The 25,986-nt window shown below is 36.9% G+C and overlaps 1 protein-coding gene across 1 annotated transcript in view; it reads right to left on the bottom strand.

Annotated features, from left to right (window-relative positions):
* Positions 1-1,835: 1,835 nt before the first annotated feature.
* Positions 1,836-25,986, bottom strand: part of LOC144969258 (uncharacterized) — a 78,418-nt gene continuing 54,267 nt past the window's right edge. Inside the window, 17 exon segments of the mRNA XM_078908370.1 lie at positions 1,836-5,905; positions 6,972-7,341; positions 9,294-9,391; positions 11,297-11,426; positions 13,381-13,746; positions 14,572-14,750; positions 15,944-16,133; positions 16,711-16,989; positions 17,728-17,824; positions 18,243-18,569; positions 19,567-19,722; positions 20,522-20,690; positions 21,528-21,719; positions 22,419-23,280; positions 24,052-24,512; positions 25,038-25,368; positions 25,872-25,982. Of these exon segments, the coding sequence (XP_078764496.1) occupies positions 4,518-5,905; positions 6,972-7,341; positions 9,294-9,391; positions 11,297-11,426; positions 13,381-13,746; positions 14,572-14,750; positions 15,944-16,133; positions 16,711-16,989; positions 17,728-17,824; positions 18,243-18,569; positions 19,567-19,722; positions 20,522-20,690; positions 21,528-21,719; positions 22,419-23,280; positions 24,052-24,512; positions 25,038-25,368; positions 25,872-25,982 (5,706 nt within the window). The 3' untranslated portion in view covers positions 1,836-4,517.

Consider the following 25,986-nt stretch of genomic DNA (forward strand, 5'->3'; position numbering starts at 1 on the left):
AAATTCGCAATGAAATTGTAATTTGTATACGCTTGTTTTTTTTTCTGTTTCTATACAGGTGTAAAACGGTAGTAAATGGCAGATAACAGCATTGTTTCTTTCGAAAACAACCAAAAAAAAAAACGAAAGTGAATTAGCGTCTTTGAGGTGTCCATGACTCCGTCCGCATGTCAAATGTTGCTGTTGGCTTGACACCCCTTGTAAAGTGCTATGAGCACATTTGTGACCCATCGTCTCAAAACAGTATTATGATTGAGCGGTATTGATGCTGGACTTTGAATATATGGCCAAAATAAGAAAATTGGGATAAGTTATTGTTATTGTTTTGATTTTAAGGGTTTTACGGCGCTTGCAACACATTTAGGTCATATCAGCGCCAGTTAAAAAGGAAGAAAATTGGATAGTGAAAAGATTCTAGATGTATAATTAAAAAGACTCGAGGGAAAAGTAAGACAAAGGGGACTCATTTAAATAGGGCACAGATGTAGATTCCAAGAGCACACCATCAATGTACTTTTGTTTGAGTTTGAGATAACCTAAATGTCTCACCCAGACACCAGCACAAGATCCTACGAAGAGGAATACACTCAAATGTTCACATTATACTTTCTAAATAACAAATATAACAATGCATAACAGAGAAATGATTTACAAGGAAAAAAATATAAATCTCCCAACACGCCAACTATGCATTTGACTGTTTCCCTCCCAGCCAAGCACTATGCCAGATCCAGGGCAAAACCAAGTAATCTCATTCCAAGACAAAGACGGAAAGCAATTGGAAAACAGATAAAGGGGGATAGAAGACACAGCAAGTACCTCCCTGCCCACCATGGAAGGTCGGGAACCCCACCCAGAGAGATAAGTTAATTTCTTTAATTGGAGATGTTAGTTTTGTTTGTTTTTAAGGGTTTGACGGCGCTTGCAACACATTAAGATCATATCAGCGCCAGTAAAAAGGAAGAATATTGGATAGTGAAAAAAATCCTGATGTACAATTAAAGCACCCAAGAAAAATTAAGACAAAGGGGAATTAGTTCAAATAGGGAACAGATGTAGATTCCAACAGCACACTATCGGTGTACTTAGTTTGAGATTACCTAAAAGTCTCACCCATACACCAGCACAAGATCCCACTAAGAGGAATACAATCAATGTTTTTAAATCATATGTTTAAAATAAAAAATAACAGTACATAACAGAGAGATGATTTACAAGGAAAAACATATCATCTCACAAAACCATAACTATACATTCAACTGTTTCCCTTCAAACCAAGGATTCCGGCCGGGGTCAGGACAAAAATAAGTAATCTCATTCCAAGACAAAGACAGAAAGCAATTGGAAAACAGATTCAGGGCGAGAGAAGACACAGAAAGTACCTCCCTGCCCACTATGTGAGGTCAGGAACCCCACCCAGAATATTGAGATGATTTATAAAGAAAAAATCATCTCCCAAAACTAAAACTAAAACATTTGACTGTTTCCCTCTAACAATCTCATTCCATGACAAAGACATAAAGCCAAAAAGCAACTCAGAAAACAGATATCAGGGGATAGCAGACACAGCAAATGACCTCTGCCCAACATGGGAGGTCAACGGACCCTACAAAGGAGGGGTAGGGGAACAGGGGGAATAATAATAATAATAATAATAATAATAATAATAATAATAATAATAATAATAATAATAATAATAATAATAATAATAATAATAATAATAATAATAATAATGATAGAGGGAATGACTCACTCAAACTGCGAGTATTAAAGTCAATTATGATGATTGACTATGATTATGACTGATTCAAAACAATGATTGAACAAGAACAATATTAGAATTCAACAAACACTTAATTTATTCACAACACAACAGATGCGGTGTATCAATAAGAATAAAAGTAAAAGAATGCTTCCAAATACATGGAGATATATACATATAGATTAATAATGGTAATACAATGCCCTTGGTTCCAACCATTTTTTAACTGATAACACGAACATAATACAATACTGACAACATCGTTATGACAATGGCAATATATCAAGCAGAGGTATATCATAATTCTAACAAGGTGAAAAAATTATTATACTCCTTTGTAAACCTTACATTCTGTGTTTGTTTTTAGGGGGATTTTGAGCGCTAGTGACACTTCTCTACATTTCACATTTAGGTCTAATCAACGCCAATAAAAAGGAAAAAGTAAGACAAAGGGAAATGGTATAGGGTACAGATGTAGATTCCAAGTGCACACTATCAGTTTGAGATTACCTAAAAGTCTCACCCAGACACCAGCACAATATCCCACTAAGAGGAATGCACTCAAATGTTTACAAGTCATATGTTTTTTTTTTAAAAAACAGGACATAACAGAGAGATGATTTACAAGGAAAAAAATATCATCTCCCAAAACTATAACCATACATTCGACTGTTTCCTTCCCAGCCAAAACTCTGGCCAGGGTAAGGACAAAACTAAGTACACGAAATCTCATTTCAAGACAAAGACAGAAAGCAATTGGAAAACAGACACAGGGGGATAGAAGACACAAGAAGTACCTCCCACTGTGGGAGGTCGGGAACCCCACCCAGTCAAGCAAACACATGCCAAAGAACAACAGCAAGGCAAGTTTGCTATAGATCAAAAGTAGACCCCATAACAATACATCATTACATCATTAAGGCTTATATGAGACCATCTCTAAGTCCCAAATTGATACAGCCATGACATTCCCGCCAAAAGAGATACACTCAGATGGTTACCAAATAAGCATTTAAGTAAAAACCTTAAAACTGACAGAGTATATTTGGACAGATGGTGAGCATGGAAAAAAAATGTCATCTCTCAGAAAAAGATAAATCCATCCGTCTCCCTCTCAGTAAAGACACCAGACAGGACCCAAGCAAAACCAAATGATTCTATTCTAGAAGATGGAAAAAAGGTTATACATGGAAAATACAAATGATTAGGAGGGAAAGAAACCAAGGCTGTAGACTGCTGAAAACTCAACCTGGCTACGGGTTTTCCCGAATTTATTTTTTGAAGCTAAAATATTCATATCTCACTGCTATCAATAAACATTTGATTATTTACAATTGGCAGCACAATGCTTAACAACACGAGCTCACATAAGAGGGGAAAAAAGGTAATAATATCCGTTCAATCAAAATTTAAGTCAAACAATCAACGTTTATTTCAGCTAAAACATCGTAGGCAAAAAAAAAAAAAAAAAATAGAAAGAAAAGAGAACAATTTTTTTTTGAGGAGTACACAAATAATCAGATAAAAAAGAAAAAAATGAAAATTATTTCAGGGATGTAATATATGTAATCATATACTCTCTCCTAAGTTGTGCTGCAAATCGCAAATTGTTCAGAATTCCAAAACATGCTTGTGCCAAACCCAAAATCTGACATCCTCTCACTTCCAAATTCTTGACTTATACGTCCTTACCATTCATCAACGTGTGTTACAATGAGAGATAAGCATGGTGTAACACTTAATGAGGACAAAAGGAAAAGGAGACTATCAACTCCTGAACAGTGAGACTAAATTTCTTTCACACAATAGTTTATTTCATAATAAAAGAGTAAAAATACTGTAACTAAGGCGCCACAATCAAGATTTCAGGCTTCAAAGTTGATATCAAGCGAGAGTTTTTTTTTTTTTTGTTTTTTTTTTTGTTTGTTGCTTTAGGTCTCTTCCAACACAATTGAGGTTATATGAGAGACCGCTGAAACAAAAAAAACAAGCAATCCAACAAAAATAGTACAAATGTAAATCAAAATCATAACCTAAAGATATCATAAGCTAAATTATAAATAACCAAGAACAAACAGGCAGAAGATTTACAGAAAAAAAAATATCCCCTGTCAAAAATACAATCACAAACCAAAGAAGCAGGATAGGCTAGTAAAGAGAAGAAGAAACGACATCACTATCGGATCGTACACCCATGCGAACATCATAGGTATATGATTCAAGGGTGATGCTCCCATCCAACCACCCGCTTCAAGCGAGAGTAGATTTGATCCCCAGAAGACTTTAAAATTTTAATGAATAATAATAAGGAGGACGAGGAGGAGGAGGGAAAGACAAAATGCACTAAATAAAAATTAAAAATTAAATTTAAAAGTAAATCAAATTAAAATAAAATTCGTCAAGATCACTCAGGACCTGAATGGCATATGATTAAATCGCTTCGAGACAATAATTATTCTGACTTCTTTGCAATTAATTATTACACATAAATTAAAACCAGTCACACATTTCTTTTCAGCCCAATGAAAATTTTACCCGGCAATCTAAAACAATCCAATAAGTGTTCCATATACATTAGATTAACTAATAAATCATCAGAAATAAATCAAAACAAGAAAAAAAAATAAGAAATTGAAATATGCATTACTTTCAATCATTCATACATGATATGGTATACGAGCAGGTTATTCTAAAAAGAAAAAGAAAGGTACATCCATTTTATTTTAATCGTTTTACTTAGTATACTACATGTCATTTAATCATCGTCATCAGAGAGAGTTTCATATTGAGAAGACAACAAAGGTGTCGGCTCCTGATCTCTTGAACACATTGTGGTTTGGTCAGGGTCTCGAATGATGGTGGATACCACAGGCTGACCAGTGGATGAATAAGAGGGACTTGACACAGCCGATGACGATGTGCCAGACTGCCCACCACTGCCCACATCACCTTCCCCGCCGCCACCTCCTCCTGTCACTAAAGAATCTTGACTTCCATGCCATCTTTGCTGGTTGTAGCTGACAGAACTGTCGGAATCCACACCTTCGGAGGACGGGCCAGAATCTGCTGCAACCCCTTGGGATTTTGACCCACCACTACTAATTTTCATACCACCATCCCTTGGAGAAGATGAGGAAGTTGAACTATCCACTTCTCCACCGGATCCGTCTGGGCCTGATTTATTATCTGTTCTAGTGCTGCTATCAACAGATGATATACCAGTATCCACTGCATCACCACTGCTGAGTCGACTGGTAAATCTACCTTTGGGTGCTTTAGTAGCATCTGGATATGATGATGACGAAGAGGATGGCTCTAATGTCTGTGTTTCACCTTTTTCCCCAGATTTCCCACCTTCATCTGGCGCAGCAGCTGTCTTACTTTCAGAACTATCCACAGGGCATTTGCTTCGACCAGACCGAGCGGCTAAAGCCATATAATTGACAGGGCTGTCTTCGTCTGGGCTATCGTCGGGAAAATCGTAAGCCGAAAGCCTTCCCGATTTATCACCTGGAATCTTATGAGAACCTCTGCTTCCTGGAACATCCCCTGCTGCAGAGCTTGGGATTGGTCGAGTATTACTACTGGGCTGTGATGAAGACGAAGATGAGGCAGATGATTTTGATAGAGAAGATGAAGATTTAGGAGCCGATGATGATGAGGATGATGATATGCCTGGTCCTACTCCAGGTCCACTAGGGTCTTCGTGTCTGCCTCTTACTCTGCCCATTCCACGTTTACGATTGCTCGATTGGAGACTAGATGACGAGGGTGATAGAGCTGCTGAATCTGTGGTGCCTGCAGTAACACTACCTCCACTTCCTACAGAAACGTCATCCACGTCCGAAGATTGAACGAAATTTGGGCCCAACCCTTCAGGTGCTGAGGAACTGATAACCGCAGAACTGCCCGTGACATTGTTACTTGTTGACAAGGATTTGAAAGGTTGTGTTGAGGATGATGGTTTATCTCCCCTGATTGATCTGACATCTGCTATGGAGGATACTGCTACTTGCTGCTGGTCCCGAAAAGAAGACATGCCCATCTTGGTTTGTTGGATAGAATCTGCTGCAGGAGAGCTCTGAGATGGAGACTCAGTGTGGCTTCCATGGCTAGAAGCACTGCTGTCAACTGTAGGAACACCTGTTTGTTGAGAGAAATGTAAAGAAGTATTTCAAATCTCTTGACAGAGATTGTGCAAAATATTAATAAAATAATTGTTCATTTCTGAAAGTATCAGCACTTGCAACAAAATTCTATCATTTCAGCAACAGAAAAAAACAGAAAATAATGGGATAGTTTAAATATTTCAAATCAAAAAAAAAAAAAAAAAAAAAAAAAAATAGAACATAAAGCGAATTGAGATATTTATACATCATAAATAGAAGCACTTGAACTATACAGAAGCAAATCATCCATAAGACATAAAGATGTAATGACATACAGTTTGGTCACACATCCAGTTAAAAAAATTACATTTTTTAAAAAACCCTTTCCTCTTAAAATCTTTGTGAAGAAAATTTTGTTAATGGAAAATCCGATTTTGGCAGGTTTGGGCTTCAAAAGGAAATCGTTTTATAGCGATGAAATCTGTATAAATGGCAGGTGTGTGAGGTTTGATCAATTCTAATGACAACAGATAAGGTTGGCTCAATTTACAAAAGTTTGCTCAGTCTTCTTAATAATATTAACATTTCAGTTTGACTGGAATTTCATAATTTAGACTCAATATTCAGTTTTGGGCTTCTGACTCAACCCGACATAATATCAGAATGAAACTATGGGTCAAAAACTTATATTTTAGCCATAGGCCACTACCAATAATTCTTTATAATAAATGCAAGCTTTTATTCAGCGGAAAATCCACAGATTGATCAAATCCACCTCCTTAGGATGGCAACTAATGTTTTTTAAAAGTACATTCTGTTAGTTCTCGGGCTGACATCAGGAATTTTCATTAGCATATCAAAGATAGAAGCTGCAACAGTTATGTTAAACATCTTTTTGAAAGCAAATTTAACAAACTGTCATTATTAGACTGCAGTGTACGAGGTGAGATGTAACATCAGATTTGTAAATAGATTTAAATTGGAATTGGAGCATTAATTTTTTAAAATTAATATTATTACTTTATTTTTTTCATTAAAAAAAAAATGCTTATGCATTAGTGACAAATTTACACAATACATTTTTTAAGACATATACTGACCAGCTGATGACGAAAGTTGAGGGTGACCTTGAAGGCTTGATCCTGATGACTGAGATTGCTGCTGCTGCTGCTGTAGAGATTGCTGTTGCGAAGAGGAGGAAGATGATGATCTACTCTGGAAATGATGCTGTTGCTGCTGGGGCTGTGGGGATCTCCTTGGAGGCAAATCCCCTCCTCCTCCCTGGGACGGCACAGCCATCTGAGAGGAGGAAGAGGAGGAGGAGGAGGAAGAAGAGGTGTATCCCTTGGGAACACCTCCAGTGGCAGTAGAGGGAGATTGTGAGGGAGAAGAGGAGGTGAGGCTGGAGGGAGTTTGACCCAGGCTGCTGCTTCTCTCCAAGACACTGGCAGACTCCTGATGCTGCTGTTGCTGCACATGGAAAAGGGGAAAAGGAGAATGATGTAGTGATTGTGAACTATCATTATTGTTACAATAATTTTATTTACAAAGAAAAAATGAAAGAGAAATGTTATGATTTAATCAGTAATAACAATAATTTTATTTCTGTTGTTAATTATTATCAAATTATTATTAATCAGCTATAAAAAAAAGATGCAGGCATATTAGGTTTTAGATGTCTAACATCCATGTTTATGGGTAAGAAATTTTATCTTGTTATTGGTAATTTTCAATGAAATAAGACACCAAACACAATTTCATAGCTGCCAACTTTTCAAAAATAAAATAAGGAAAGCTCATTTGGCCCGGGATGAGGGGACGACATGTGCCTGTGCCACCCCCCCCCCCCCCCCCCCCCCCCCCCCCCCCCCCCCACCCCCCACCCCTTCATCGATTCGCAACATATAAAAGTCAGCCTTTTTAAGTACTAGTACTAACACTAACAAGTTTGAGATAACAGAGGCCAGTCCAAATGTTGCTAAATTATCGGGTTTAGTACCAGCACATTTGAATCGTTAAAATGACACTTTCCACAATGAGATCAAAATTTCAGAACAGACAATATAAAGAAAGAATTCAACTGCCTCAACTTTGATAAGGACCAATACACAAGAAGCACAATTGTAAAATAAATGAAATAACTTAAGATGGTTAGAAATGCATAATTGCCAACCTGGTACATCACTTGAGAGGGCGTTTTGGGGTAAAAATTAGGTGAGTTCAGATAAAAAGTAGGCGATTGGATATATGTTTTCTTTCATGCAACATAATGCTCTTTAAGTAGTACACAATAATAGTAGTTATAGTAAAATGCACCTCTAAATATTGGAGAATTCCTACTTCTTTACTTTGACAAGATAAACACACCTACAAATGGAGTATACTTATTTTTCTTGAACCAAAACCGTTACAAAAGCTTGCTTGAAAAAAAATAAATTAAAATCAGATGAAGATGCTTTTTAAAGGGATTAAATTTACATTTCATAAATTAATAAAGGGAAATAATCATTGTCATGTTTAATCTATATAAGTAATTGATTTTCTGATTGAATACCTTCCAATCAAAGATGTGGATTTAATTTTATTCTTAATTAAAATAATATTTGTAACAAATAATGAAAGTATCAATACTGTCTTAGAATATTCAAAGTATATCGAGGCTAACATCCATATTCTATGCAAATCTCCCATACATTATGAAAGGTTTGAGTAAAAAACAGGTGTCATATAAACGAATGGAACTTTTTTAATTGTTGAAAATCATTTATATTATGATATAGGCATAATTTAAATTAAAGAGCTACACAAATGGAGATTATGCTCTCACTGGACACCAATAATAATAATAATAATAATAATAATAACAATAATAGTAGTAATAGTAATAATGATGGATCAATAATAATAATTCATTAGGCTCACATAACTTGTTTACCACAAATTAGTCAAAAACTACAAAATACGGATTTTGAACTAAAAATAAGGACTTACGGATTCAAGAAGTCAAAAACGGAACAAATCCGTTTTTAACGGAACGGTTGGCAGCTATGCAATTTTCTCCAGTAGATGAAAGGAGATTTTTTTTTCCATTTATCTTTTGCAAAAACCCATCATAATAAAAGGAAAACAACTACTAACTGTGAGTTATAAATTAATCAAAATTGTTTAGTGCTCTTGCTTTGCTTTTCATATTTTCTTAAAGTTCATAGTATTTACAATAATTTTAGATCATATGAAAGCATCTTCTAAAAGCGGAAAATTTGGAGAATAATAAAAATGACAATATAGATGATGAAGTTGTTTATGATAACCACGACATTGATGCTACACAATGAAGACGATGGTGATGATGAATGATGATGATGACAACAACGACAATGATGAAAAGGGACCTCTGTGAAAGAAAAAGAAATTAAAATTACCCAGGCTTTTTTCCAGTTGTGGCCTTGCCCGGAAACTCCACTGAAACTGCGAGGTCTTGTGTCAGATGAGGAACCAACATGGGCCGGGTCATGGTGACCTGTACCAATGGAAATCAATACCATATTTAAACGGCTAGTGAATTCTAAGACCTATGACCATTACCTATGTCATCAAGTATAGATCTATCTGCTTTCACTAAGACAGAAGTAACAACAATGACAGATTCTTGACAATATATATATATATTCGTATTTTCGTAATCGGCCACGAAATTTGCCTAAAATTCGTAAGATTCAGCAGGTATGCAAAGATGATAAAGTTGTTTATGATGATCACGACATTGATGCTACACAAGGAAGACGATGGTGATGATTACATATATACAGTAAAATTACTTTAAACCGAAAGAAGCTAAACCGAAAAATACCTTAAACCGCAAAGAATTTAATAAATTGTACTAGTTTCTTCATTATCTTTGTACTAATTCTTACGATGAACCGAAATATTTCTAAGCAGGACTTTCATTAAACCGAAACAACCTGAGAGCACCTTCCCTTTTTCTCTCTCTATTTTTCTTCAAAAATTCGGGAAGGAGGCCACACGTAATAATGCCCGGCGATATTAAACAAAGAGCGTAAGTATAAGATGAGGGTGATGGGTGGGGTGGGGGGTAGGCAAACACTTCAATCACTGCACTTGGGCTTGGCCAACACCACAATCGCACAGACTGGAAAAGGAAGACAGCGGGTGACTGGCAGGCGAAAAATGAGGAAAAAGGGGGAGTTGGGGTGTAGAATCACGCAAGCGAGATGTTCTCCCTCGTGTGTTGATGCTTTGGAACTGACTGGATTTTTAACACGACAAAAAAGAGGGGGGTGGTAGACAACTTACCATTGACATGCCATTTAATTTCCACTTTGTTTAAATGTGTGTGTGTGTGTGAAGGGGAGGAGGTTCGATGTAATTAGGCCTTTGAACCTAATGGCTTTTCAACAAAAGAGAGATGTGCAGTAGACAGCTTAGCATTTACACTTACACGCCTTTTCATTTCTACTTCACTTCACCTATGAGTAGCTGCGCATCATTCATGATCAATTATCGCACAAGAACTTTCGATCTTATTTTAGCTTTGCATTTTACTAAAAGATGTCTAAAAGAAAGCACTGTGCTTACACTATGTGAAGTCGATGAAAAAAAGTTGATCAAGACGGAGATATGTAAAATACACGGCATTCCGAACTCAACTCTTTCAAAAATTTTGAATTGAAAACGCAAACCTCCAAAAATATTTTTAAAACACACCAAAAAAAATAAAATTTTAATGGTTACGAAGACGGCATTTATTTAACAACTCCATTTAACGGGAAACCCATGATACGATTAAATGAGCAAATTCCTTAAATAGTTACTACCCTTGAAAAACATTGCAAAGCAGGAACTTGCTTTAAACCGAAATGGTTTAGAAGGTCCCCAAAATTTCTGTTTAAAGTAATTCTACTGTATGTATATTGTCAAGAAACAATAATAATACAAATATACATCTAAGACCCTTATCACGACTGCCTTCTATATTTGTTTACATTTCATTTCTAGATCCAACCCCTACAAAAGTTCTTGAAAAGAGAATTAACATCTCTTGTAAATGCAATCTATTCCATTTCATGTTTTCCTTCATTTCACAGTTAACTTGTTATTTGGGAAGAAAATGTGAAAATTTATTTATAGAATGCACTTGGCTAAGAAGCTCACAACATTGCCATCCAGAAGTAATACGGACCAACACACAAAACTGTCTAACCATGAACTTTTATAGTCTGGTTAATACAGTTTAGTAGGAATTACTCATAAATGTGGATGGCAAAAAACAATAAACAAGACATGGGTGACGTCAACTTTGTTCTATCTATACTGCATTTCGCACCAATTTCCACTTAACTTTTTACCATTTCCAGTACTAATTCATCAGATCACAAAACTTATTTATTTTGTGTGTCCTACTTACTGCCTGTGGAAACTGCTCCTTCTTGCATGCGACCGAGAGCAACAGCATGGAGACCTGCTTGGACCAGAGTCTTTTCACTGCTGTAGTCCTTATTAATGATGGCATCTATATGGTCACCCAATGTCATTTCCTGTTGGTTTTTTTTGGGTTTTTTTTTTTGGGGGGGAGGGGGGGGGGGGGGGGGGGGGGGGGGGGGGGGAGGGGGAGAGAGAGAGAGAGGATTTGTGTGTGTGTGTGTGTGTGTGTGTGTGTGTGTGTGTGTGTGTGTGTGTGTGTGTTGGGGGGACAAAATTGAAGAAAAAAACACGTGAGAAAAAATGTCATACATTTGTATACAAAATATCGTTGAAGGTGTTGACCAATTTTTTTCAATTTAACTGACCAAAAAGATGTTATTTTAAAAACTTGCTATTGTTGTGTCAAGACACGGAGTGCCCCCCTTTTTTTTTTTCACTACTTTATCCAGAACTGAGAAAATAGCATGTTTTTGCATGTAAATATGTAAAAGCAAAGACCAAGCTTAAATAAGCGTGTGGATCTTGATGTGAATAAATGTTAACTAAAAGATAAGTTTTTAAGCTTGGTCAGTATTGTTGTATTTGGGTGTCGAAATAAATATTCTCTTTCCAGTTTTCTTCTCACCATAAAAGTATAATGCATGCTCTCTAACAACAATCACATATGAGCAGACGTTAGACCTGACTACCGGAAAATCTAAAAACAATTCGTAATTTTTAGGGGATAGAAATTGAAGTTGCTATAGTTAACTTTAAAAATCAACACAGTTCACCCTCACCGTGATTTAAAAACAATTCAAAATCCTGAAAATTATGTAGTCTGAGATTAATTTTCAGTTTCATTACGTTTTATTGACTTAGAGATGCTCATGAAGTTCTGAACTTGGAGCCAAAATTTCGAAATTCCACGAATTTATCGTAATAATAGGCAGGTCTGTATGAGCAATTAGTTAACCAATTACATCCCATTCTCTGGAAAGACACATATCTGGTATACAGTTTAAAAGGTTTGAGAGCTTTTCCAAGATGAGGGTCATTAAGTTAATCGATATTAAAAGGACGAGTTTTCCAGCAAAACTTTTAAATATGTCTCTTTCCAGAGTAAGGCAATTAACTGTTTAATCCATAACTTATATGGGAAACATAACAATATTCAAATTGTCCTATAGCCTTGGAACCAATGTACTTGAGAAACACAGGAACTATAGCACTCTGGACAACCCTTATTATAACATGAAGTAAGCCAACAATGGCAAATGCTGGGACCAAACAAAGATCAGTCCCAGCAACAAATCCATAGCTAGAGAGATGTGCCATGGGGGGAAAAAATGCTGACACCTGAAGACTAAAACAGTCAGACAGTCATCTACTGAGTTTGTCACTGAGCAAATCTTTAATGAACTTCTACTTTAGGAATTTTATCCCACAAAAACAGGAACTCTGGATAATGTTTGTTTGTTTGTTTTTAAGGGTTTTACGGGGCTTGCAACACATTAAGGTCATATCAGCGCCAGTAAAAAGGAAGAAAATGGGATAGTAAAAAGTTCTAAATTACAATTAAAGCACAAAAGAAAAGGTAAGACAAAGGGGAATTGGTTCAAATAGGGAACAGGTGTAGAATCCAAGAGCACACTGTCAAAGTACTTAGATTGAGATCACTTACAAATCTCATCCAGACACAAGCACAGGTTCCAACTAAGAGGAATACACTCAAATGTTTACCAATCCTATAATATAATATGTAAACTAAACATAATACAATGCATAACAGAGAGATGATTTACAAGGAAAAAAATATCATCTCCCAAAACTATAACTATACATTCGACTATATCCCTCCCAGCTAAGGATCTCCGGCAAGGATCAGGACAAAACCAAGTAATCTCATTCCAAGACAATGACAGGAAACAATTGAAAAGCAGGTACAGGGGGATAGAAGACACAGTAAGTACCTCCCCGCCCACTATGGGAGGTCGGAACCCCATCCAGAACTCTGGATAAGATAATATCAATACATTGGATGAAACTAATACAGAAAATATATGCATGTCAATTAACAATATTTACATGATCAGGGCTTCCTTTTTCCATAGCCTTCTTTCCACTCCCTCCTCCTCCTCCCCCCGCAGCAGGGGATCCCCCTTGCTTTCCAGTAACCGCTGGTGACATGCGTTGTGACGACGATGACGAGGACGAATGATGAAGACCACTCTCTGAATCTCCCGAATCCTGAGATTGGTGCTGCTGCTGCTGCTGTTGTTGTTGTTGCTGTTGTTGCTGCTGCTGTTGTTGTTGTTGCTGTTGTTGTTGTTGTCTTGATGACGCAGATGTTTCTTGTCTGTATCTAGAGTCGTGAGACTCTGACCTGCTGGCCTCACCACCTGTATCGTGCCTTTGTCTATCCTCCCCCAAACTGTCTTGGTGACCTTCGACCTGTCAGTACAAATCAGAAAGGAGACTGAATAAAATCAATCGTCACAGTAACAGACTGAGAATAAGAAAGTGGCCAAAATGAGGAAGGGGAGGGGAGGGAGGGAGGGAGGACTAAAGCTGTGAAACAATCATTTTCAGTCCAAGAACAAAAAAATGCATGATTGGAAAAAGAAAATAAACAATGGTACAACCACTTGTTTTCACCTATGCTAAAGAAAATGAAATAAAAAGTGGTCATCATTTTCAAACAATTAAGCTCCAGAAGTCAACAGTTATAAGATTTCTGTGTATGAAATGAGACAGTGACAGACTACTGCAGCCAACAAACAAAACACTATATTACACATATTTTTTTTCTCCCAAAATATAGTGCCACTTTAAAATGCCTTAGGAGAGATGTTATGTAATTTGATTTAAGAAAAGATTAAGTTCTGAATTCAAAACATGTTTTAACCAATGCTCCTCTAAAAATTTTGTCTGAATTTGTCAAATATGGCCTCCCAAAAATCGGTATGTACACATGTAATCTGCAGGTCTGCATTAACAATTGCCAATTGCTTTCTAACATCATAAATTGTTTTCTACCACTGAAATTGGTCCTTTACATCACACTTTATAGTAGACCTTTAGACAATAACTGTTAGTACTGATAGAAAGAAAAAAAATTCAGTGTTGGAAGGAACTGGGAATATTTTCATGTCAACCAGGTATTGTGTTTTTATGTCCAAATAAACTGCAATGAATTTTTTTTTTTAATTAATTAAATATTGACATAACTACAAGACATGAGACAAACATTAAGAGATCCATTTGTGTATTCATTACCTGATGCAGTGGAGGCTGTCTCTGTCCGGAAGGACTCAAAATTTTCATTTTGCTGGGCATGGGTCCTGGTTGTAGCTGTCCTCTACCTGACATTTCATGGTGTTGGGGACCTGGATCCACTACCACCTGCTGTCTCATATCCCGAGAATCGGGCTCTGACACTCTCCTGTCACTTTCCACTGGAAGAGTACAAGAAAAGATAAGAGTCTTAATTAGTATTTGGGCAGTGCCTTTGAAAATTCAAATCAGTCTTAATAAAAGGATATGGTTGAAGAGATTTAGAGTTAATTTCGAATTCACTAACAATATTGGGCAAACTCAGGACATGATGTACCTAGGAACAAGTATGAAGGAGAGCAAACTCCAGGAAAGAACAGAAGAACAGTTACTCATCTGTAACCCAAACACCTCTGCCCTAGAAATTTGTCTGGATTACCAGTGGATATTTTGAATCAATATACTGTAATAGCCTAAAAATCTGCAGAATATCTGCACAGTATTTTGCACAATAACTGATTGACTCTACAACCAGTTTTCAATGACCAGAAGCTCCACAAGAAAAACCACTCAATTTCTTTTTTTTTTCTTTCCATTTTTGGTTTGTTAAATATTTCTTCAATAAGATTCACTGTGAAAAAGCAGTGGTGTTTATGTCACCTGATTGTTTTGTTCTAGCAGCAGCAGTCAATGGTTTTATCTTTTCTTCTTGAGTAACCTCTTGGAAGTATTAATGGTCCTTTCCACCCTTCGTGTAAATAAAGGAAAGAAAGGAAAAGCCAAAGAAGGTATATACACTACCACTAGACAATTAGAGCATGTGTGTTGGCTGGACATTAACTCGCCCTGCCCACACTTATTTGTCTTTAAATGGTAGACTAACCTTTGTGTAGTGGATCAATATGGAGGTATGGGCAATAATTTTACACTTACTTGGAACCAAGAATAGCTACTCGGATCTTTTATCAAGAGTTTCCAAATTATAGAGCCCAAACACAGTAAAAAATATATATCTCAACCTCAACTATCTGGATTACAGGGGATTCAAAATTACACCATTCTGAATATTTTATATACACCATATATAACATCGCCAGAGTACCAGAGGTGACAAAAGTCGAAAAATCTTGAAAAAATGTTGATTTATAACTTGGGGAAGCAGTAGTTGGTAAAATTATGTTAATAGTAATGGATAGACATTATGAAAAAATGTGGCAGTTTCAGCGCAGCTATATTTAGAATTTTTTTTTTTTAAACATAATCACTTCTGGTACTCGATATATAGATCCAAACAGCAATTCAACATAAATACAAAAAATGCACTGGAAAGCTGCGATTAAAAATACATCAACAAAATTTTAAAATCTGAATCAACCTTTTCTGCTATGCTCAGCTTCAGCACTTGCACGGCGTTGTTGATCCAATTCCTCTTGCTTTTGTTGTTGCTGCTGATGCTGTTGTTGGCGTCGATATTCAGCCTCTTGTTGCTGTTGCTGCTGCTGCTGCTGCTGTTGCATCTGATGGTCATACTCAGCCTTCCACTGGCGATTTTGAGCTTCTATCAGCTGTTTTTAAAAAATAATAAAACGCAAAACATTATGAATTCTACCTATATACTCTTTGCATATTCACAACTCAGATTCTCAAAAAAATTATTTTTATTTATGAGTTTGGTGACAAAATTCTAATGTAAAAAGAATATCTAACAAAGCGAGATAATGGGGAAGTGAGAAAGCAGTGAGGATAAAGCATCTACTCTTCCCCCAATGTGTCAACTTTGTCTTTTCTTTCTTTCTTTTCTCCAAACCCAAATTGATAAAATAAAATAAAATAGTTGTATAAAGATACTGATAGCATTTCAATATTTAATAATTTTTTTCATAATATCTCCTCCTTACTAGCTGCTGGGGTCTCCATAACTCAATTGGTAAAGTACTTGATTCAATAGTAAATAAACTGGGATTAAAATCTATTTAGAGTCAGGCTTTTCCATACCCCTCTTTCCATCTAATAGACAATAATCATAACAGCCTAGTGTCCTATCCAAAGGGCAGCAAGCAATTTTTACTGTGCTTAACACTACAAAAACTGGGATAAATTCTGTGGGGTTTATGGCTCTGTAAAAACTGCTACATTACTTACTTGCTGGTGTTGTTGATGATGATGATGTTGTCGTTGTTGATGGACCCTCTCTAATTCCTGTTGCCGTCGACGTTCCTGGTCCAATTCCAACTGTTGTTGCTGTCTCTGCCGATGCTGGTGCTCCACTTCTTGCCGGTGTCGTTCCTCCTGCTGACGACGACCATGCATCTCCTGGAGCTGTCTCTGTTCAGCAGCTGCTATCTGCCGCTTTCTCTGGTCCAACATCTCCCTCTGCATGGGGTCCATGAGGTCAGGACGTCCTCCTTCAGCAATCATTTGCTAAAGTGTACAAAACAATCTTATTTTGAAACAAAGTTTACTGAGGACTGGGGGTTTGTAATTTTGTTGTTGCTTTTTATCTTTATTTTGTTATCTATCTATTCAAATATCTATTTACTTATTTTTTGTTCATCGTAATTTGATGCCTTTAATGTCAGACTGACTTTCTTTCAGATTATAAACCTCTAGTTTTTATCTGTTTAACCCACACAGTTTTCATCTTTAAAAATTGGTAATAACAATGGAAGACTGAATGGGAATGACACCATTTCTTCCTTGAATAAATTGGTATGATGTAATGAAATGTATGCTTTTACAGTAAATTTGAAATAAACGTTATTGACTTTTTTTTTCGATTCATAAGAAATCATCTATCAATTTCTGTGATGATAATTTCCTAGAGACAGGAAGAGCACGCCACAATGTGATCGATTCATAACATTCACTTCCAAGATCATGAGGGTAATTTATCAAGAGTCTTATCTAAGGACACTAAATTAGGGTCAAATTTTGCAATCCCTGATACCCACCCAGTCGGTGTGATCACAATAAACATTGCTCCAACTTTGTTACAAGCTGAAAATTGTACCCCTCTGCCAGAAATTCCACGAGAAAATATAATATAAATATGACACTATGCAGAAACAACAGAAATAACTGTACAGCCTTGTGTTGAAATATTCAGAAAAAATAGATGAAATACAAAAGTACATATGTTAAATCAAATCTAAAACTAACCTGATGCTCTAAATAGCGTTTGGATTCAGCCAGGTGTCTCTGCTCACTGCTAGAACTGGAAGCTTGATCCACACCTGATGTCGGAGTGCCCGCAAGCCTGGTGACCAAAAAAAGTAATATCAATGATCAAATTTATGACTGCTTATATAGTGAAGGTCATTACTTTTTCCATCCTTTTTCAATCACACTTTGGTGACTCATTCCAACGAATCTTTCTGTGCCAGTCTCTTAAAATTTTGATCATTTGTAATTATTCAATAAAAAGAATGCGGTTAAAACCATCAATTATTACAATATGTCAGTACTTTTTGTCTCTTTGAGTCAATTATTTTTTTTAAATGACTGTTATAATTGTTCAGTGAACAATCTGAATAAACTGAATAGCTGTTCAATTCTTCTAAATCAAACAATACATGTTTAGCGTATTCAAAACAATTTGACTATTTGCTTCTCTTTTGTAGTTGATAAAGTCAAGAGTACTGCTCAGCCGATAAACTATACTTTTTAAAGCTTACCTTAGTGGAGAAGGCGAGGCATTATTCTTTTCCTCCGGTGATGTCTGATTGATTGAGTGAATGATTATGGCGTTGATAAGTCTGTCTGCAGTGACTGAAGCCCCACTGACTTGTAGTGAGGACTGGGCCGTGGATATTGTCTGTGGAGAACTCCTTGCATTGTCTCGCTGAAATGCAGACAGAAGCATAGCGTGGCCGCTTTCTGTCAAATTCTTCCTGACATAATTTGAGTCAGTCAAAGGCCGCTGTATGACACTTTCACCTGATCTCGACACTTGATCAGCTTGAGATGATGGAATCTCCGACCTGCGTATATCTCTTAAATCCCTGCCATTTTTTTTTTATTTTTAAAAGAGAAAAAGAAAATAATTGATAAGAACCAAACAAAAATTGTGGGACAACCAAAAGATCAATTTCATCAGCACTTACAAAAATGAAAAAAAAAAAAGTAAGAAAAGGAAATAAGTTCAAACTAGCAACAATGAATCTCAAAAGCAATCTGTTGATGTGTTAAGTCTACTACAATTCAATAGTTGTGCCTAGAAACACGTCAAAAGGGATGAACTCATATATAGTTACAATAAATAAACATCTCAAAATAACACAGAACATAGGAATCACAAAGCTGTCTCATTTTCAATAAAGAATCTCAGCCATGGCCAAAGCAAAACCAGTTGGTTTCATTCAAGAGCAAGTACATAACAAACTCTAGCCCAGTATACATTATGCAAAAGGGGAATCTGGTGGGTAATTTGTATAATTCAAAATGGAAATTCGGAACCATAAAAACACTTGACGAAATAATGAGGTGTTGTGAAAAGCTCTGAGAATGGTAAAAACCTGTAGTTATGATCTAATATATGCATTTCAATTGTCTTTTGAATGTCATGAAAAATATAACTCAAGTCAGTTTGGGGGTGGAAAATAAAGTATTGACAAATTGGTGCAATTGATTATCTTCATTTTGACAATTAATTTTTCATACATAAAAATTTAACTGGGAAAGAATCAATTGAATGTGTTGCAAGTCAACATCTTAGATGAAATATTGAATAAATGGACATGTAAGTTTATAGAGAACTAAAGCAAAATCTGTGTATTTCAATAAAATAAAGGAAAAATAAACTCTTGAAAAATGAATTGAATTTTTGTAACAGTTGTTTTAAAAAAAAAAAATTAGCAGGACAATAAAATACTTGAACAAATTTGATAATTGCCTAAAAATTGATTTCATTATCGAAAATAGTGTTATGCAATTAACCAGATGGTATCATCTTAAAACAGGTCTTTTAAATTTGAGTTCTAATCCCAGACTGTCACCTACCCTGGATAGGTTTCCCTGCTTTCTGGTCTTTGTCCAGGGTATCCCCTATGCTGCTGTTCCATGGCCTGAGCTTGGGATGTAGGTGGTGGTGGTCCATGGTGGGAGGCCAGACTAGTGGCTACTCTAGCCTCTGCTAGACGACGATCTTGTTCATGTCTGGGATGAAGTGAAAATAATGAAAGCCAGAGATACATTTTTTTTTAACCTTTACCTTTAATCTTGCAATATATTCAACATATTTTGCCAAGAGAACGGGTAACAGCAAATTGGAGTTTAATGAAGTCACATAACTTGCACTGTTTTATTGTTGACAACTGTTAGGTATGCAATTCTAACTCAATATACAAAAGGGAGAACTAAGATTAGAAAGAAATTCGTATTGCCTTAATAGGACACTTGTCTTGGAAATTACATAGCCTTTTTTAAATCCTAAAATATAAATATAAATACAAATTTAAAAGAAAAAAAAATCTTTCACATAAAATAAACAAAATTAAGTTCAAATCCGAGATAGCTCAATGACATTTACAATAGTTATGATCACTTCAATACTTTGGAGTAAAGAGGATGGTGAAACATAATGCATATAATGCCTGCAACATTTTTGAGTTAAAAGTTTTTAATCTCAGTGTCAGGAAAGAGGGGAATGTTCAAAAAGAAAGATTGAAACCAGAAACTATTTGTCCATGAATCAGCAAGAGAAAAGTCAAAAGTCTCATCCCAACACAATCAAAGAATCCTACATAGAGAAATACCATCAAATGGTGTATAATTTGTAATTTTTTTTATATTCAAGCGATTAATACATTTTTATAAAATATCTCCAACAGGAACCTCATGGTGAAAGATTCCTGTTTGGACCAAAAAGTGATTTCAGGTCAACTAGACAAAGTCATTTATTACAATTGAAAATATTATGTTCAACATCTGAATAATAGTTAAGAAAAATTCTCACTGTCGCTTGATCTGCTGCTCCCATTGAACAGTTCTGGGTACAGCCCCTCCTGGTCCCTTGTCATAAGGATGCTCAGGTTTGTATGGGGGTTGTCCTCCTCTGTGGATGGGTGATAACCGCCTTGACTGATTGGGGTCCTGACCCATAGGCATCAAACCTCCGTGTCGCCCTGTGTAAGTCAAGAGGTTGCAAATTTATTTAAAACAGATTAAAGCATGCCACGAAAATATGTTTGGGCTACCAAGTGAAAGAGAAAAAATATAACAAGATTTGACTTTCTGAAGCCAAAATCAGGAGAAAAAAATTGTTGAAAAAATAATTTCTTATAAAAGTTGATATGGGTGATGACATTAAAATAAAGAAGCTTAATACTTTGTAATGTGAAATCATCAGAATAGATGGTGTATGACAGTATACATACGCAATGTGTTACTCTTAATGAATGTATATTAACTGCCCATACTTATAATGACTGTATCAATATAGGATATTGATGGTTTTTGTTTCCAGTTTGAGCCAGAATTCCCTAAAATAATGTGTAATGTAAATGTTGCTGCTCGAAGCTCAAAGAAATAAATAATAACGTGAAGTTGAATGTAAGCTTCAATTTAATTACAAAAACAGATCAAATGAATGTTTCGGGTTTCCTCTTTATCAACAAAACAGGATGATTGAAACACCTCAGATGAATGAGATGATGTTAACTACGCCACTACCACATCATCTCATTCATCTGTGATGTTTCAATCATCCTGTTTTGTTGATTAAGGGGAAACCCGAAACGTTCATTTGATCTGTTTTTGTAATTAAATTGAAGCTTACATTCAACTTCACGTTATTATTTATATCTAAAATAATGTGAAATTCCAACCTATGCAAGAGCCCAACAAACTTATGGAAAATGGATCATCTTGGGATGGACAAGTAAAACCTTAAAATATTCTCATGTTGACAACAACAACAAAAAAAACCCCAAAAAACAAGAACGATAAAAAGAATAAATTACCTGGATCTCCAGCATGTCGGGGTGAGAGTTGGCCACCCCTCTGCCCCATACTAGTGGAGTCGGCCACTGCACTCTGTACCTCCCCCTTATGGTCACTGGGGTGGAGACTTTGGCGGCCTGTGCCAGCCACAATGGATGGTCTCTGGCTTGATAGATGCTCTAATGGTAAAGGACCACCAACACCCCTTCCTCCTGCATGACAAAAAAAAATAAGATCAACAGTGCTAAAATCAATGGCGTCAACAGAATTTTGACTGTTAGAATCTCTTTGTACTAATAATTGATTACTCTGCACTTTTTTTTGTTTATTAATTTTTAAAATAATTTTAAATAAAAAAGATACACATAGGTGAGCAATAATGCTCATTTCAGCTGAGTCAGTCAATTTATTTTAAAATGCATCTCTGAGAATGTGAAAATTGATGTACATTTTGTTTTTACATTGTAGTTTCTATAAACACAAAAACTAATACTCAAAACATTACAATACAAAATAATAGCATTTTTGCATTCCAATTTTTTTTTCCAGTGGGAAGGTAGGGGGTAGCGCTCCTGACTTACAAATAAATGGACCTGGTTTAAAAATCTTTCTTTCTTTCCAGCCGACTGTTCTCCCAACACCAATTTAGGCAACAAAGTATGTAAAATCTGTTGGAAATAATTTGTAATCGACCAGCTCTCTCTCCAAAATGTAGTGACCAAATTGTATCATCTGTTTAATTCTAGACCAACAAGGAAAAACACCAGTTCCATTAGCTTGAGAGCAATAAAGATTACTTCAATCTTTTTCTTTCTTTAATCTACTTTTTATATTATTTTTAATTGGAAAACCTGATCATTAAAGGAGTTTTCATATTTTGTTATTTTCTTAAATTTTATTTCCCATCTCACCATGAGGCCATCCAACTGAAGTTGGAACTTTGTCATCCCGCATGCTAGGAACAGGGCCACCAACTTTAGTGGGCCTTCCATCAGGTCCAATTATGTATCCCCCCATAGGGTGTCCTCTCGGGTCAGGACCCTGGGGTGGGGGTTGACGAGACGACGGGCCTGATGGGTGCGAGGGTGGAGGTTCCCGTTGTTGCTGCTGTTGTGGGGGTGGAGGTCCACCACGTGGATGCACGGCATCATCTCTCTCCTTATGCATCTGGCTGTGGGCTAGGAGGTAGTCATTCATCAGAGTGGTACGAGAGCTGTAAGGTGAGTTTTGATCAGTAGGTGGCGGGTATTGTTGGTATGATGCACTGCTTGAAGAAGGGGGAGCGTATTGGCTTCCTGGTTGCTGTTTTCCACCACCTGGGTACATGCTTGAGTGAGGTGGACCTCTGTATTGGCCCCCTTCATAGACCATTCGACCGACAGGCGTCCCTTTGGTTATGGATCCTTGCTGAGGTGGGGCACCTTGAGCTTGAACAAGGGAGGCCCCAGAGGGATGCTGTGGTGGCTGGGATTGGCCTGGGGGTGGTGGTGGTCCACCATGGGACACAGGGGTACCTCTGGTGATGGATCCGGCAATGTGGTGGTGTTGGGATGTTGAGTGAGGTGGTGGTTGCGGGTGGTGAGGGGGAGGGGATCGGGCTACTTGTTTGGGGGAGACTTTCTGACTGTTGTTATTGGTGATGAGAGGGGGTGGTGGAGGGATGTGAGCAGCTGGAGAGTATCGTGACTTCTGGTCCATCATGTGAGAGTAAGGGGAAGAACTCTGGCTGCTGGAACCACCTCTCACACTGGGTGACAGAGACCTTGAGTCCATCTGTTGAAAGATTTAAAACAAATGTAGTCACATTAAAAGTTAATTTCGTGTTGTATAAGAAGCAAAGACTTAATTTTTTTAACAATAGAATTCTTTTTTTTTTCTCCTTTGGGGGCGGAGGGTAGATCCGAAAATGTTTTGTTTTGAACTTATTTTTGAGGTAAAGATTAGATATGAGTATGACTCTCAAATGAATGTTTCCAGGTTTAAAATCATTTCTCCATCCTTGTACTTTGTCCATCAAAACATTTGACTGACTCTATTCACTTTAATAAACAAAAACATTAAGAGGCCCATTTTGCTCCTCTTTTGGTGCCAGTGTGCATCAGTTTCTGTATTACTCACTCAAGTATCATTCCAAAAAAAAAAATGCTTATCATGTTGTAGCTGACTACAAAATGAGTTTGCAATTCTAACCATCGGTTCCCTTTAAATCTGAGGTAACTTTGGATGCAAGAAGATTTTTTTTTTTTAATTTCTTGTAATAGAGCTGAAATTTTCCCATCAATAACAAATTATTTTCTATCCTCTTCCATGATTAAATGTATCTCTAGAAACAAAGAGGATTCTCTTCAGAATAAACATAAAATGAAATTTTGTTTTTGAATTATGGCATTGAGTTTTTTTTTTTTTATTGGAAAAACATACCAAGAAAATGAATGAATGAATGAATGAAACGATAAACATGAATGAATGAATAAATAAATGAATGAATGGATGAATGTGAAAAAGTGTTAAAATATCAATTTATATCATTGACCTATCACTCACTGAGTAGACAGAGGGAGATTTATTGCGACTATCGGGCCGATGATGTTTACCCAAGTCCTGAGCACTTGGTGGGTGCCCAGACATGTTAGACGGGTGATGGGAGTGGGCAGGAGGAGGGTTCACCATACTATGCCTTCCAGTTGGGTCTCCTGTTGACCTCTGGTATGGGTCGCTACGGGGACGAGGCACCTCAAAATCTCTGGGGTTCCCTTTATAGTTGTGGGGACCCTTGTCCATCATTGGGTCAGGTGGGGGGCGACCCGATGACAAGTCCTGGACCCCCATGTCTCCTCTAATGTCACCTGGCCGGTGAGAATGGGGATAGCCGAGAACAGGCGATGCGTGGGGATGGTGATCTTCCCGTCTGTCTTTACGTAAATCCTGAGGCAAACCTGGCCCTCCTCTCTGCCCTCTGACATCCACTGGTAAAACAGGAACAGGCATCGAAGGCATTGGACCACCTGGTTGGATTAAATTTTAAAAAATTAAATAAATCTTTGGAACATGGCTAATCTGATAGGTGAGAATTTTTTTTAACTACACGGTTGAAAAGTGAAACATCATCAAAAATCAAAATGCGTGGGCATGAAAAAAGTTTTGAGCACATACAGATTAAAAAGATGTCTAACAAGATTAAAGGTTTAGAGCTCAGCTGGTTGCTGGTTCAGATAAGTAAGTAAATTTAGTGGATCATGCTACATATAAAAGCTCAATTTTCTTTTTAATACCCCTTCAGGTTGAAATGTCACAAATAATGAGAAATTATCACATAAACAATAATAAATATAAGTATCAATATCAGAAAGAGCACAAACAACAATATTTAGACGAGTCTAATGCGAGATCAGGCAGAGAGCACTTTGCCATGACATAAGAATCCTCTTTGAGATCAGTTTCACATTAGATAAACTGCGACAAACTCCAGATCCATGGGTCTGATGGCCTTAAAGGACTTATCTTTAAAAATCGATTGGGAAAAGACTTACGTCTGTCAGGTGGGGGTGTGCGCATACTAGACTGGGGATGTTGCTGCTGCTGCTGTTGCAAGGATTGTCCTCCTTCTCCAAGAAGCAAGTTCTTTTCAATCGTGGAGCTAATTATGTCTCCAACACATGGGTGCTTGGACGGAGCCTTACCCTGACTCCCAGGGGGTCCTGTGGCAGCCCCATGTGGGGATGCTGTCAGCCGAGATGAGGTGCTTCCCTCTGAGTAGGCACTGGCCGGCCTGGGGGATACTCTAAGATCGTGTGAGTCGGATGGGTGGTGGGCACCGTAGGCCATTATGCGTGGATAGTCATGGGGGCTGGCTTGAGGTACCTTTATCAGTGGAAAGTTGACAATTAGAATTAGATCAAATTTGACAAAAACCCTAAAGTTTCTATTCAAAACTTCATGAACACATTATCCCTTTTTTGGAACAATTTAATTGGCTGCCTGAGGTGGTTTAATGCTAAAATTATTTACAAACCAATTTCGTATCTTTAGATGTTTTAGTCAGATTCTATTAGATTCCAGTCTTGGTATCAAAAAATTTGTCGCAATATTTTGGATATGCTGCGCCCCATATTTGGAATTTTATTCCTTTAGAAACTAAGAAATGTAAAACTCTTTTAATACAACTGTCCTTGTATTTGAATGGTAAGGCTGTAACTGTGTCTTGAGGGAATACATAGCATTGAACCCATGATCTCCAAATGACAATACAATGCCTCATCAAATGGGTTATCTTGTACATATTAAGAAGCTTTGAATTATGCAGTGAAAATGGCGAAATTTTGGAAAAGCGCTATATAAAAGTGCATATCTGTAATCCATCTCACCTCCCTTATAACAGGAACTTCTCCTGACGGAGGTCGAGTCATCATGCCAGGGTGAACAACTCTCATGGGACCACCTGCAGTCAACATAGAACCAAGTCTAGGGGCAGGGAACTAG

This window comes from Berghia stephanieae, chromosome 3 (assembly GCF_034508935.2).
Source record: "Berghia stephanieae isolate SIO BIC M18660-M18661 chromosome 3, UCSD_Bste_1.3, whole genome shotgun sequence".
Classification (NCBI taxonomy): Eukaryota; Metazoa; Mollusca; class Gastropoda; order Nudibranchia; family Aeolidiidae; genus Berghia; species Berghia stephanieae.